This window comes from Rhinolophus sinicus, chromosome 15 (assembly GCF_057876585.1).
Source record: "Rhinolophus sinicus isolate RSI-liver-muscle chromosome 15, RSI-T2T, whole genome shotgun sequence".
Taxonomy (NCBI): domain Eukaryota; kingdom Metazoa; phylum Chordata; class Mammalia; order Chiroptera; family Rhinolophidae; genus Rhinolophus; species Rhinolophus sinicus.
The window spans coordinates 56349821-56364037 of NC_142515.1; the positions used below are offsets into that span (position 1 = coordinate 56349821).

General features: G+C 46.1%; 1 protein-coding gene across 2 annotated transcripts in view; it reads left to right on the top strand.

Annotated features, from left to right (window-relative positions):
- The window catches only part of SH2D4B (SH2 domain containing 4B), a 99001-nt gene that overhangs the window by 55082 nt on the left and 29702 nt on the right, over positions 1-14217 (top strand). The window contains exons 5-6 of one of the 2 annotated variants that reach the window (XM_074339694.2): positions 7436-7652; positions 12622-12746. In XM_074339694.2, the coding sequence (XP_074195795.1) occupies positions 7436-7652; positions 12622-12746 (342 nt within the window). Of the gene's footprint in view, positions 1-7435; positions 7653-12618; positions 12747-14217 lie in introns of both variants that reach the window. The other variant, XM_074339693.2, reaches the window with a different exon arrangement.

The window sequence follows — 14217 nt, forward strand, 5'->3', positions numbered from 1 at the left end:
ACGTCCAAACTCAATCCTTCTTTTCCTGTTCCTCCCAACCTGCGTTTCAACTGGTTGTTAAAGGCAGACACTTAGCTGTCATTCTGATCTCTTCCTTTTTGCTCACTATCAACCCCAAACTACCAAGTTATAAAGATTCAGCCTCCTTAATATTTTTTGCATTTACACCCCTCTACTCCATTCCCCTGGTGCTATCTTAACTTTGACTCCCATTGCTCTTTGCCTAGATTTCTCTTTTCCGAGCCTTCATGCTTGTTCCTGTCAGATTCATTCCCAACACAGGAGCCAAATCAGTCTTTGAAAAGTCTCAACAGCATCCCGCTCTCCAGCTTAAAACCTTTCAGTGGCTACCAATCACCATTTGGTAAAGCATTCACATTCATTAGCCAGTGTCTATTGGTCTCCTAAATTGCCCTTTTTGTTTCTACACTTCACCTCTTGCCCCTCCCTCTGAAAGCTTCCCTCCAGCCACACTGACCTATTCTAAGAGGGACACCTGAGCTACTGCTTGCTTCTTGGCCTCTATCCCTGAGCCTAGAATACTCTGTGCTCAAGCTCTCTTGGTTGAATCCTGTGTGTCCACCAGGCATCAGCTTAGAGATCCTTCTCCAGAGGATTTCTCTGCCTGATCAGGTGCCCCTTCTCTGGGGCCCCATAGCACCCCATGCACACCCAACCACAGCTCCATTCACCATTTGTTGGCATTTTCCCCTTACTAGACAGTAAGTTCTCTGAGGGCAGGGAATGTGTCTTGCTCATTGCTGTGTCCACATCCCCTAGCACCAGCCTGGTAGCCAGCTGATATGGTGCCCTTGTGAAAATTAGAAAAAGGTACTCATTCCTCAAGACCTGCACTGCCGTCTGCCAGAAAATTGTTACATCTGTGCAAATATATGATGATCGTGTGATTACCTCTGGACAAGTGTATGATGACCCTGCGGTGACTACGCCCCCTGCAGTTGTGCAATGCACAGCTTTGTCCTGCATGGCACAGAGCTGGCACAAAGTAGCCACTAAACACACCTGTGCTGAATAAATGTGCACACCTTTGCCGAGTGTGTTACTTAAACTGTTAAAAACCCTGCCTCTTGCAATGATGAGCCTGGCTATATTTCTGGAGCTATGTAAATGCTCACAGAGATTCTGCCAAGAGGAAAACCAACTCCTGTCATCCGTTCAGTGTTAGAGAACTGGGCGGGAGCCTTGAGTACAGATAAGGACATGATTCCAGAACAGTCTGGTAGTTTTGGCAGCCCTTAGACAAAGGATGGTAGTGTTTCTATTTTCCGTGGATGGAAAACTAAGACCCAGAGAGATGAAAACTTGTCCTAGGCTAGACAGAGAATTAGGAGCCAAGCCAACCAGAATGCTCAGCTTCACCCTGCCTCCCAACTCCTTTAGTGACTGGCTTATTGTACTCAGCATAATGCTCTCAGGGTTCGTTCATGTTGTGGCATGTGCCAGAACTTCCTTCCTTTTAAGGTTGAATAATATTCCACTGTATGTTCATACCATATTTTGTTTATCTGATGGACACTTTGGTTGTTTCCACATTTTGGCTCTTGTGAATAATGTGGCTATGAACATGGGTATACAAATATTTGTTCAAATTATTGCTTTCAGTTCTTTTGTGTATGAGGTATGATGAAAAACTATAGTGGATGTTTAATTAAAAAAATTATTACAGTAAAAGACACATTCCCATTAATCCCCCTCAAAATACTCCCCCTCGCTTTGAACACCCTTATCCCAGTGTACTTGCCACTTTCTGAAGCAGTTCTGGAAGTCCTCTTTTGTAAGTGTCTTTAGTTGTGCTGTTGTGGCTGCGTTGATATCCTGAATTGATTCAAAACGTTTACCTTTCATGGTTATTTTGACTTTGGGGAAGCGCCAGAAGTCGCATGGTGCCAGATCTGGTGAATAAGGTGGATGAGGACACAGCATAATGTTTTTATTTGACAGAAATTGCTGTACCAGAAGCGATGTGTGACACAGTGTTGTCATGATGGAGGGTGATGTAAAGACACGAAAGAGGACTTCCAAAACTGCTTCAGAAAGTGGCAAGAATGATGGGATAAGTGTCTTTGAAGTGAGGGAGAGTATTTTGAGGGGGATATATCTTTAACTGTAATAAAAATTTTTTATTTAAACATTCGCTGTATCTTTTGATCACACCTCATATATATCTAGGAATTGAATTGCTGAGTCCTATGGTAATTGTATGTTTAATTTTTTTATGGAACTGCTATGCTGTTTTCCACAGCAGCTGCACCATTTTACATTCCCCACCAATGTTGCAAAAGGGTTCCAATTTCTCCACACCTTTGCCAACACTTGTTATTCTGTTTTTTTTTTTTTTTTAATTAAATGCATTTTTAAAATAATAGCCATCCTAATGGATATGAAGTGGTATCTCATTGTGTTTGGTCCATTTTTTTCAATATCTAAATTCAGCCTTTCTTCTGAAGTCCTCAGTGTTTTCATGCTCTCTCAGTCGTCGTTAGAGTATTTCTGTGAGGTGAGGCTTATTCTCCTGTTAAGATATGAAGAAAGGATACCCCGGAAACTGCCTCAGAAGTGGGAGTGCCTGCCATCCTCCTTTGGTCGCTTGCGGTGCAGGCCCTCGCAGTGCCTGCTGGGTAGGACTGTGGGGAATTGTCTTGGGCCAGAGTGTGGGCTGTGGGAGGAAGCAGAGGTGAGTCAGTCTGAGCCCTCACCTTTGCAGTTGGTCCCCTGGGGTGTAAGGACCGTCCAGTACTTGCTGGTTCAGGGCAAAAGCTGCTTGTGGCTGCTTCCAGTATGGCTCTTAATGTTCGTTTTGGTTCTTTTTACTGGGTGAAATAAAAAACAAAACAAAGCAAAACTCCATGAATTCTGGCAGAGGGTTTCTCATGGAAGATTCATGGGATGAAGTCCAAATCCATCCCTGATTCTGAGAAAGAACTAAAGCAAACTTTTAAGATTTTGAGTGTCGTTTAGGAGAAGCTGCTCATAAATTGATCCAAGGCAGATTCCAAGTGATGGGCCAACAAGGGTGCCCCCTCCTGGACTGACTAAGAACTGTTCACGGCTCCCCTTTGGACCTGGCAATACCAGGGCTAGTGAAAATTAAAATTTTAACTAACACTTAACATGGTGTTTCGTGGTTCTAAGTGGTTTTTGTTATTAGCTTTCTTAATCTTCATAACAATTTTATGAGGTAGTGACTATTATTATCTCCAATTTACTTATGAGGAAATGGACACCCAGGGTGATTAAAGAACTTGTTCAGTGTCACACAGCTGATAATTGGATTGGGATCTGAACCCAGGCAGCCTGGCTTCAGATTCGGGCTTTGGGAACTTCGGGAAATTTGAAGAAAGGGTCAGGATCAGATGCCTGATTTAATAAGACATTGCTTTTCCAAAGTATGTCATAATTTCTAGTGTTTTTATTTTTATTTATCTATTATTACTATTTTTAAAGATTTTATTGGGGAATGGGAACAGGACTTTATTGGGGAACAGTGTGTACTTCCAGGATTTTTTCCAAGTCAAGTTGTTACCTTTCAATAGTAATTGTGTAGGGCATAGTTCAGCTCCAGGTCCAGTTGCCTTTGTTGGTTGCAGGGGGCGGAGCCCACCATCCCTTGCAGGAGTTGAAGAGTCAAACTGGAAACCTTGTGGTTGAGAGCCCATTGGCTGATGTGGGAATTGAACCAGCAGCCTTTGGCGTTAGGAGCATGGAGCTCCAACCACCTGAGCCACCGGGCCAACCCCTCTAGTGTTTTTATATTTCATTTAATCTTCATAGTAACTCAGTGAGGCAGGCATTCATGTCATTGTCATTTTGACAGAGGTGGAAACTGAGGCCTAGAGACATTCAGGGACTTTCTTAGGAAAGTTGTGGGGTGTTGGTGAGGATGAGGAGAAAAGGTAAGCATTGTGCACTGTTGGTGGCATTGTATACTGGATAAGCTACTATAGAAAACAGTGTGGAGATTCCTCAAAAAATTAAAAATAGAACTACCACATGATTCAGCAGTCCTTCTGGGTATATATTCAAAGGAAACGAAAAAAGGATACTGAAAAGATATCTGCACTCATGTGTTTATTGCAGCATTATTCCAAATAGTCAAAATATGCAAGCAACCTAAGTGTCCATCACTGGATGAATTAAGTAAAGAATATGTGACACACACACACACACACACACACACACACACACACACACAGAGGAGTATTCAGCCACGAGAAGGACATCCTGCCATTTGCGACAACATGAATGGACTTTGAGGTCGTTATGCTAAGTGAGATAAGTCAGACAGAGAAAAACAAATACTGTACGTTCTCACTTATATATGGAATCTAAAAAAGCCACACTCATAGAAATAGAGACTAGAATCGTGGTTACCAGGGACTGTGGTGGGATGGAGAATGGGGAGGTTTAATCAAAGGGTAAAAAGCTTACAGTTAAAACTTGCAGGAATAAATCCCGGAGATCTAATACACAGCATAGTGATTACAGTCAACAATATTGTAGCAAAAAGTTGCTAAGAGACTAGATCTTAAATATTCTGACCACAAAAATGAAATGATAATTATGGGATGTGATGAAGATGTTAGCTAATGGTATGGTGGTAATCATTTACAACACGTAATTGTATGAGACCAACACATTGTACTCCTTAAACTTACACAATATGTCAATTATATCTCAATTATAATTGACATATAATTATATCTCAATTATATCTCAAACAAACAAACAAAAAGTAATGCCTGGGGAGGAAACAAAAGAAAAAAGAAAGCTGTCATGGAGCTGCTCTTGTCCCTTCTGACTCCAGGTTGGTCCCTTTTCCATCACCCAGGCTGGGCAGCAGGGTTGGCTTTGCTGATGCCCGGGCACAGACCCCACGTCCTGCTTGCAGCCTTGGCAGCATCCTCATCCCTGTGCCCTCAGTGCTGCCCCCTGGCATTTCTGAGCAGGTCCGGCTGCCTGGTCATCACGGTTGGTCGGAACTGGTGAACACAGCTGAACAGAGGAGAGTTCACAGAAGGGGAGGAGGGTTCCTGGGGCCAAAGCCAGAGTGTCGGAGGAGCTCAGAAGCCCACTGGGCTGGGAAAGAAAGTGGGGTGAGCAGGACCTTCTTATCCTGGGTGCAGGAGGAGTCACTGACAGCTTCTGAGGAAGAACACGGCAGGGTTAGAGCTGGGCTAGGAGGCTAGGTTTAGTTTTCGTGTGACCAATGGCTCAGGGCCTCACCTTGCTGAGTCCAAAGAACCTGTCTTCCTAGTCCGCATGTGACTTCCTTCTGCAAACTGTCTGCCTGTCACTGAGTGTTGCTATCTCTCAGCAGCTGTAAACTCTCCAAGGTCACTCCCTTGTAGGGCACCAGTTTCTATGTTTAGTTTGCAGCCCCGTGACTGCAGAGTCTATACTGGGCCATTTGCCTTGTTTGAGCCTCTGTCCACATGCGTGGCAGGCATCGAGGTGTCTTAGCATCTGGAACTTACAGATGAGCCGACTGGGCACCGAAACCTAGGTTTTCTCCCTAGATAACGTTTCCTCCCTCTTCTCTCTCTGGAAAACTCCTATTGACCTTCCCAGACCCAGCCAGGTGCTGCCTCTCCTGGGATGGCTCTGGCTCTCTGTCTGTACGTGAGTGCTGAAGCCATTAAACTCTGACCATACTTTATCCACACCTGTTTTCACTGTGTGAGAGATATTTGTCTTATTTTCCCAGCTAGGTTCTGAGTGCCTAGAGGGAAGGGTCTGGTTTTTGTTGTCTCTATAGCTCTGGCACAGGTTAAATATTTAATCGGGCACAGTCGTGCAAGAATATGTATCACCTGCTGATTGGTGCAAATGTATTCTAGGCACTGGAATACAGCAATGACTAGACCAGAGGCAGGCACTGGCGCCTCTGCACGTGACCCCCCACTTCTGTAATTACCATGTGAGGGGTAGACTTCATGCTGCCTTCCTCAGGTCTGGGGGATGTCATGTTTTGGGAAGGGGTCTTCAGTAATCTGGGATCAGAAGTGCTTTCTTTCAGGACCAGGGCTATTGTTAGTATTCTCCAAATACTAACAGAACATAGTTCTCTGACATCGGTAGGTTGTAGGTGCTTGCTGCACATGGACTGAATGGAGTGGGAGTAGAAATAGCTTCTGGGTAAGATTTTACTCCAGTAGGGGAAGGTGCCCTGCTTGGGCGAGGGCTCACGAGTTGTGCACGATTGCAAGAACATGGCCAGCTTCCACGAGTTCTCTACAAAAGGATCAGATTTTAGAGGCAAAGGGGGGCCTGACGAGATGTGATCAGATGACAAAATAACTGGTTTTAATTTTAGACCTTGCCTCCAACAGGTGTTGTTGCTTCTCGGCATTTTCCCAGTTCCAGGATGCCCTTTGGTGTTTTGAAGCAACAACACACAGAAGTCTTTGGAAGGCCGCTTGGCTGGGCCAGGACCCCACCTTGAGGAACACAGAAAGCTGGGAGGCTGGGAAAGGGCGTCTTGGGGTTTTGTAACCTGTGGAGTGACAGAGCTATCAAAGGATCTTCTGTCCCTTCCCCAACACTCACCTACCGTCAAGGCTGCAGGAAACCAAAGAGAATGGAATCCAAACGGGAACACCAGTGTTTCCAGCAACTCATCCCAGGAGCAGAAAAGATGGCTCCTGGCCCAGCTTGGCCACCGACCCTGCTGGGCGAGTCACAGCCCTTCCTTGGGCCATAGCTTCCCATGAGTAACATTAGGAGGTTGGACTGGATTGTTTTAAATGCTTTGTTTTTGTTTTTTTGTGTGTAGGAAATAGCATGGGCTCTGGTATCAAATACACCTGGGTTGAAAATGAAGGCAGCTTGAGAGGTGGGGTCCATGTGGTAGGAAGTGCTGCATGGGTTTTAGAACCAGACACACCTGGGTTCCGGTCCTGGCTCTGCCCCTTATTAGCTCAAATAGTGTAGAAATAGTGATGTGCCCTCCTCTCTGGGTGTGTGGGTGTCTGTCATGAGACACTGCATGCAGCACTGGCTGGGCACAGAGAAAGCCTGCAGTCAGTGTGGTGGTGGTGGTATTTGGAGAGGCGGGGCATGTGGACACAGAGGTCGAGAAGCTGCTCCTAAGCAGGGTCTGCCCAGAAAGAAATACACGTGGAGATGTCGATTTCCATCGAAAGGTCGATTGCTCATTCTGGACAGGAACACAGGAATAGCCTGACCACCCTAAACTGTCATGACTGTTATTACCCCCACGGGGACAGGCTAGCTCAAAGCGGTCGGCTAGGGCGGGCCTGCCCTGCCATTCCTGGCCCACGTGGGTGAAGCCGGCTGAATCCGGCTGAATCCTGGGACTCTGGATGAGGCCTGGGGCTCCTGGCCCCGTCCTGGCTTGCTCAGTGTACGGCCTTGGCTGTGGGTCTGGGCGAACGTGCTCTCTATCCTTTTCCAGTGCGTCGGTCCAAGGCGGCTGATGAGGAGAGAAGCCGCCGAGCCCAGCACGCCCGGCACGAGTACCTGCGCCTTTTGCTCCGCCCCATCCAGAAGGGCACCGTCGCTGGCCTCAGCTCCATGTTCCAAGAGCTTGGACAGAGCCACGAGCAGGAAGCCAGACTCTACCACCACCTCCCAGGGCCAGAGCCGCCGCCACTCCACGGGGTGCCTGTCAGGTAGGTCGTGTGTGTGTGTGTGTGTGTGTGTGTGTGTGTGTGTGTGTGTGTGTGTGTGTTTGTGTGTATGGGGCGGGGGCTCCATATCGGGAGGTGTGGCTGGGGGGCAGGGCCTTGGATAGGGGCCGAGGACACCTGGGGTCCAGTTCTGGGTCTGCCTCCAACTTGCTATGAAATCTGTGAAATCTGGGCCTAATCATTTACCCTCTGTGGGCCTCAATGTCCCAGTCTGTGTAGAGGAGCAGGAGGAGGGGGTTAGGGATTTCTAATAACTCTGGAGTTCTGGGAGTCTTAACCTTTTCCGGGTCTAGGATCCCTTCGAGAATCTAAAGAAAGCTCTGTACCCTCTTCTTTCCAAAATGTGCATATATAAATACCCAACAATATTTTCATCTAATTTCAAGCTCTTAAAGATCCACAGATCCCAGGTTAAAAACTTGTAACATAAGAATTTGTAAAGTTTAACTCAAATGGGTTAAGTATGGTCCAGTGGCCTGGAAACCAGGGCTGACTGCTTTTTGTAACCAGCCATAGGCAGTGCTGGTCCATCCTGGGTTCTCATAGCAGGTTTGCAGGTGAGCGTAGTGGAATGCAGGAGGGTCACACACATTGGCATCACTGGAGGGGTTTAACAAGGGCACTTAGGTGACTGCCCGTGATTGCCACGATCAAGGGTAAAGAGATTACCTGCAGCCTCTCCACCTTCCGCCTGTGCCTACCTTAGGCCAGCCCAAGATTTGTGACCCCATCAGTGCTGAGCAACTACTGTGCCCAGTGAGGGCTCAGAGGCTGGATGGTGAGTGCCTGCTGGTTCTCCTAATTACAGTTAATCTGCAGAAGAGTCCATTCGCCACGGACGATGGTAGGCTGAGTTTTGCTTTGATTGGGATTTAGGATTATTCATAACTCCCTTCTTCTTCTCCCTGCAGTCTAGGGAAGAGCTGACCATGTATGAATTTTTTCCTTTCTTCCCTTCTTTCCTTTTTTCCTTCCTTGTCATTTATGTGATTCAGAAACCACAAAGTTTAAAAAACCAGAAAGGAGAAAAGACTGACTCCCATCCTTACCCTCCATCTGTTCAGTTCTCTCTTCCCCCAGCGGAACTACTGTTCTTAGTTTATGTATCCTTCCAGTTCCTTTTTGCAATTGCCAACATAAAAAGTCATATCTTCCCTGCCTTTTTTTTTTGCATAGGTTGCATATTCTACATAGGGTTCTGCATCTTCCCCCCCCCCCATTTAACTATATTTTGGAAATCTTTTCATATCAATTCTTAACTATTTGTTTATTTAAATTTAGTTTTTTATAGCTGCATAGTATTCCACTGCAAGGATGTGCTATAATTTATCAAAAATTCTATTAATGGACAAAGGTGTTGTTTGAAATCTTTGGTTATTACCAGCAATGCCCTTAATGAATAATAACATTGTAGTCATTAATTTTATATGCATACAACTAATACCTACAAGAGAGATTCCCAAAAGTGGCATCATTGGGTTACGGGCTGTGTGCATTCACAGTAATGATAGTTATCACAACTTGCTCTTCACAAGGGTGGCACCAATGAACACTCTTATCCTTTAGCTGTGTCAACAGCATGTAGTCAAACTTTAGTTTTGTCTAAGAAGTAATATCTCAGTGAAAGTTTAAATTTGCACTTCTATTTATAAATAAGATTTAGTATTTTGTATATGTTTAAGGAACATTGGTATTTCCGTACCTGTCCATTCCTCTACCTGTTTTCATTGTGTTACAGTCTTTTCTTTATCTATTAGGTCTGATAAAAATATATGGTGAATATTTAAATAAAAAATTATTATAGTAATAGACATATTGCCGTTAATCCCACTTGAAATACTCCCCCTTGCTTTGAACACACTTATCCCATCATTCTTGCCACTTTCTGAAGCAGTTCTGGAAGTTCTCTTTTGTGAGTGTCTTTAGTTGCACTGTCATGGCTGCCTTGATGTCCTGAATTGATTCAAAACATTTTCCTTTCATGGTCATTTTGACTTTGGGGAAGAGCCAGAAGTCGCATGGTGAATAAGGTAGATGAGGACACACTGTAATGTTTTCATTTGACAGAAATTGCCGTACCAGAAGTGATGTGTGACATGGTGCCTTTCCGTTGTGATCACAAAATATGATGAATGCTGCTGCCAAGTGCCAACCGAGCAAAGGCAGGGATCTTCAATACAGGAAGTGGCACATCGAACCTTAGTAACAGTGTGTGACAAGTTACAACTCTTTTGGTGCAGTCAGTATGGTGTGAGCTACGGTTGAGAGAAGGTGTGTTTTAAAGTGTGACGTAATCATCCTCCATCATGACCGTGCTCTATATCACACATCGCTTCTGGTATATGGCAATTTCTGTCAAATAAACACATTATGGTGTGTCCTCATCCACCTTATTCACTGGATCTGGCACCGTGTGACTTCTGGCTCTTCCCAAAAGTCAAAATGATTCAGGACATCGTGGCAGCCATGGCAGCAACAGCGAAACGAGACACTCACGAAAGAGGACTTCCAGGATTGCTTCAGAAAGTGTGTTTGAAGCGAGGGGGAGTATTTTGAAGGGAATTAATGGCAATGTGTCTTTTACTGTAATAATTTTTTTTTATTTAAACATTTACCATATTGGTTGATTACACCTCATATTTCTAGGAACTCCTTAAGTATTAGAGAAGAGGATCCTTTTGTTTGTGATAAACACCTTTTGCTTTTCCTGTTTGTCTTTTGCAATGAATTTTATGTCATGCAGAAATTCTTGATTTTTATGAGGTCAGACTTTTTTTTTTTTAATGTTTCCTGGATTTGGAGACATATGAGTAGTTAGAAAAGCCTTCTTGGCATTTTCCCATGAAGACGATAATTTGTCATTTTAAAGGAAACAGATAATTTGTCCTTCAGGCCCATGTGATGGAGCTGCATGGATTGTGGTTCAGCCTGGCTCCAGACTGGCTGTGGGTAGTTGTCAGTTGGGGAGCAGTGACAGCCACAGTGAGCCATCATGTGACCAGGGGCCATGCAGATGGAGCAGCAGACCCAGGCACCGGAAAGGCCGTGCTTCAGCCTCCCTCCTGTGGCTGCCCCATGGGACTCAGGTCCCCATGGCCTCATTGCTATCAGTTCTGTGGCACCAGCACTGGCCATCCCACCCTCATCTGGCTGTGCTGGGAGGCAGACGCACATTGTGGCTGGCAGAATGTTCCAGGTGCAGGATGGAGGCTTCTGGCCAGGTCGCTTCTTGGAGCACCATCCTAGCATTTACATTCTGATGAACCAGATTCCCTGCTTAGAAATAGAGGGACAAGAGTGAACAAATTTTTCTTGCTGTTATTTATAACCTTCTCTTGCCTTGTAAGGAAAAGGGGTCCTAGAAACCAGAAGAGGTTTTTCCCCCTGAGCGGTTTTCTTACTGGGCAATGTAAGTGTGAAGGAAGAGGCTGGGGCAGGGATACTGTGTGCTGCTTAATAAAGAAGAAAGACACCTGAGGTTGCTGAGATGGGGGGACCACAAAGGGTGGGTACGGGAGGAGCAAAGCCAGTTGTGGGGGGTGAAGAAGAGCCCAGGGAGCAGCGGTGGGAAAGAAGGCATTTAGAGAGCCAACTCCACAACTGATGGCTTCGAGCCATGCAATGGAACCTTGACATCTTTTCTAAAACCCACAGTTCACTACTGTGTGTCTCTGTGTATGTGTACATGGGTTCATTTTAGGGCAAGTCAAAATATGCACTAATGCCGGGGTTTGCAAGCAAGTGCTGAGCTCTACCTCTCAGTGTTGGTGCAAGGCAAATACGGAGACAACATGAGGGGCCAGCTGACATTGCTTTATGAAAAATGATGACAACAACAGTGGTGAATTCTAAATGCCATTACTATTAGGTAGATGCAGTAGCAAATTAAGAATGTACTAGGTTTCTGTCACTCAGATGGAAAGGTGAAAAGGCTGTGGTTATTGAAGCTGGGCCAAAGGCCTGCACTCCACATGCTGTACCTTCATGCCCTAAATTAATGCAACGTGATCTTGCTGCATATTAATTCAACAAATGGTGGGTGCGTCCTTGTTATATGTCATGTGCTGTTGAACTCTAACTGTGTTTCATGTTATTGTAGCTCCAATATAACAGGGGTCTTATGTGGCCCAGTCTCTGTATGCATTCAAGAACCACAGTTCAAACACAAAAACAATTAAAATCTTGGCTTCCTTGTGAGAAAATATCAAAAAATCTCTAATTCATTACCCATTCAAGCGCCTGTACCCATCTCATTCTCAGTATGTTCAATCCCTCACCAGCTCCCCCATCAAATCCATCAAAGGTCAACCAGTGCAGTGTTCCACTCCCTCCTTTCTCTCTTTCCTCTGTCCTTATCCTTTTGATTTTGTGGTGGCAAATCTCAGCCACCCCCAGAGCAAATCGAGGTTCTCTGATTTCTCTCTGGTCGCTGTCCTGATTTCTGCCTCACCCAAGTACGGAAGGAAACTAGCCGGCAAAGGCCTGTGTCTCCTTAGGAGGCCAGGGAAGGGACCACACCGAGGGGCCACACCGAGGGACAAAAAGAATTCTCTTTAGTGGGGGTGTGGGGCAGTTACGTTACAGTCCTGCTTCCTGGGTACTGATGTCAATGCCCTGGTCATTCTAGAGGGAAAATGTACCTTTTCTTTCCCTCAAATATCCCTTCCTACTCTCTTTTCTACTCCTACCTGTGGGCTCTTTTTCAAAGCAAGTGATAACAGTTTTCTTCTGGGAGAAATAATAACAGCTGGTGCATTATAGTCTGCAAAGTGCCTCCGAGTACCTGGACTCGTTTAATCCTCTCCACAGGCACGAGTGTGGGCGCCATCCTTATTCATTCTCACAGTGGCCTCCCTCCCTCCCTCCCTTCCCCCATCTTCCCCTCCCACCCCTTCCTTTTCCTCTTCCTCCTCCCTCCCTGACTCTCCCACACTCCGTCTCTTCTCAGCAGGACTTGGGAGCGCCCCGTGCGTCCTGTCTCCAGAGAAGTCATAGTCCGCTGGTTTAAGGAGGAGCAGCTACCTCGCCGAGCTGGCTTCGAGAGGAACACCAAGTCCATTGCCCCCTGGTTCCATGGTAAGATGGCTGTCTGGGTCGCTGGGGCAGATAATGCCCACCTGTGCACCTCTTCTGGGGCTAGGAAGGAGGTCCTGAAGGATGGTTATCATCAGGGGAGTAGAGGATGTTTGACTCTGCTAATTCTGCTCTGTCCCATAAAGACTGGCCAATCTCCCAGGGTTATAGAGCAGCTTTCCTGGCTCACCTGGGTGAGCCTAGAGTGGCCAAATGTCCCATGCCTGTCATGTCCTTGCTCATTCAGTGTGCTGAGTTCAAGGCACAAGTTTTGATTCCCTTGGGGAATGTGCTGAAATATGGAGTGACCTTTATCGAAGCCCTTGGAGATCAAGGCATGACATCTCTGAGCAGGAGCCCAGAAGATGGGAGGAACCAGGGATTCTGAATGTGTATTCTCTCTTTCTGTTGGGAAGGGATGAACATGACTCTCACCTCTCAGCCTCCTTGGCCATCAAGGGCTACTCAGAGGCATCTTCTCTATACTCACAAGACAGTGAGCTCTCAGTGGACCATAAGCTCCTGGTGTGCAGGGCCACATCTTGTTGTCTGAGCCTGTCTCCCCATATCCTGGCCAAAGCCTGCCACACAGCAGGCTCTGAGCAAATACTTGTTGATTAGATGACAGAATGTTTGCATGAAGAGGTCAGAGTTATCCAAACATAGAACCTTAGAGTCTGGGAGGCTCTCTGGAAGTATCTTATTGCTTCATTTTTACAGGTAAGAAAACAGGCCCAGAGAGGGGAGGAAGTATTCCTAAGGTCATCAAGAGACTTGCAAAGTCAAGTTCAAGAATGTATCTCAGGGCTCATGACCTAAGTCCGGTGATCTGAACAAGTAGAGGCCTCAAACAGGGAAATAGGATTGTAATTGCAGCAGAGACATGCTACAGGGAAGTAGGAGGGGCTACTGGCCATCACACCCTTCTGTATCAGTTAGTGATTGCTATGTAATACATCACCCCAAATCTCAGGGGCTTAAAACAAATAAGCATTTATTATTTATTCATGAGTTTCTGAATCAACTAGGCAGTTCTTTTGGAATGGGCCAGCCTCAGGTGATCTGAGCTGAGCTTGCTCATGTGTCACCAGACAGCTGGCAGGTCAACTGGGGCTGGCTTATCCAGGACAGACTTGGCTGAGACATCTCCTCTCTGCTCCATATGGTCTCTCATTCTCCAGCAGCCTGGCCAGACTGTCAGGTTTCTCTGGATAAGCTGTATCTTGGCCTTGCTCTCTGAATCTCCCTCCCTCATCAGTGTCAAGTCCAGGTTTGCCTGAGGACTCCACTGGTCAGAGTTGATCTCTCTTACTACAGTTAGCACCCATCTGACCCTTACCTGTCTGTTTCCCTTCTGTGGGCCTCCTGGGAGCTTGACTGGCCTCCACCATGGCCTGTATTTCCCCCACATTTGCCCTGGTGATGTGAACTGCCCACCTGCTTCCTGGCCAGCTTCCAGGTGTTCTCAGTTCAT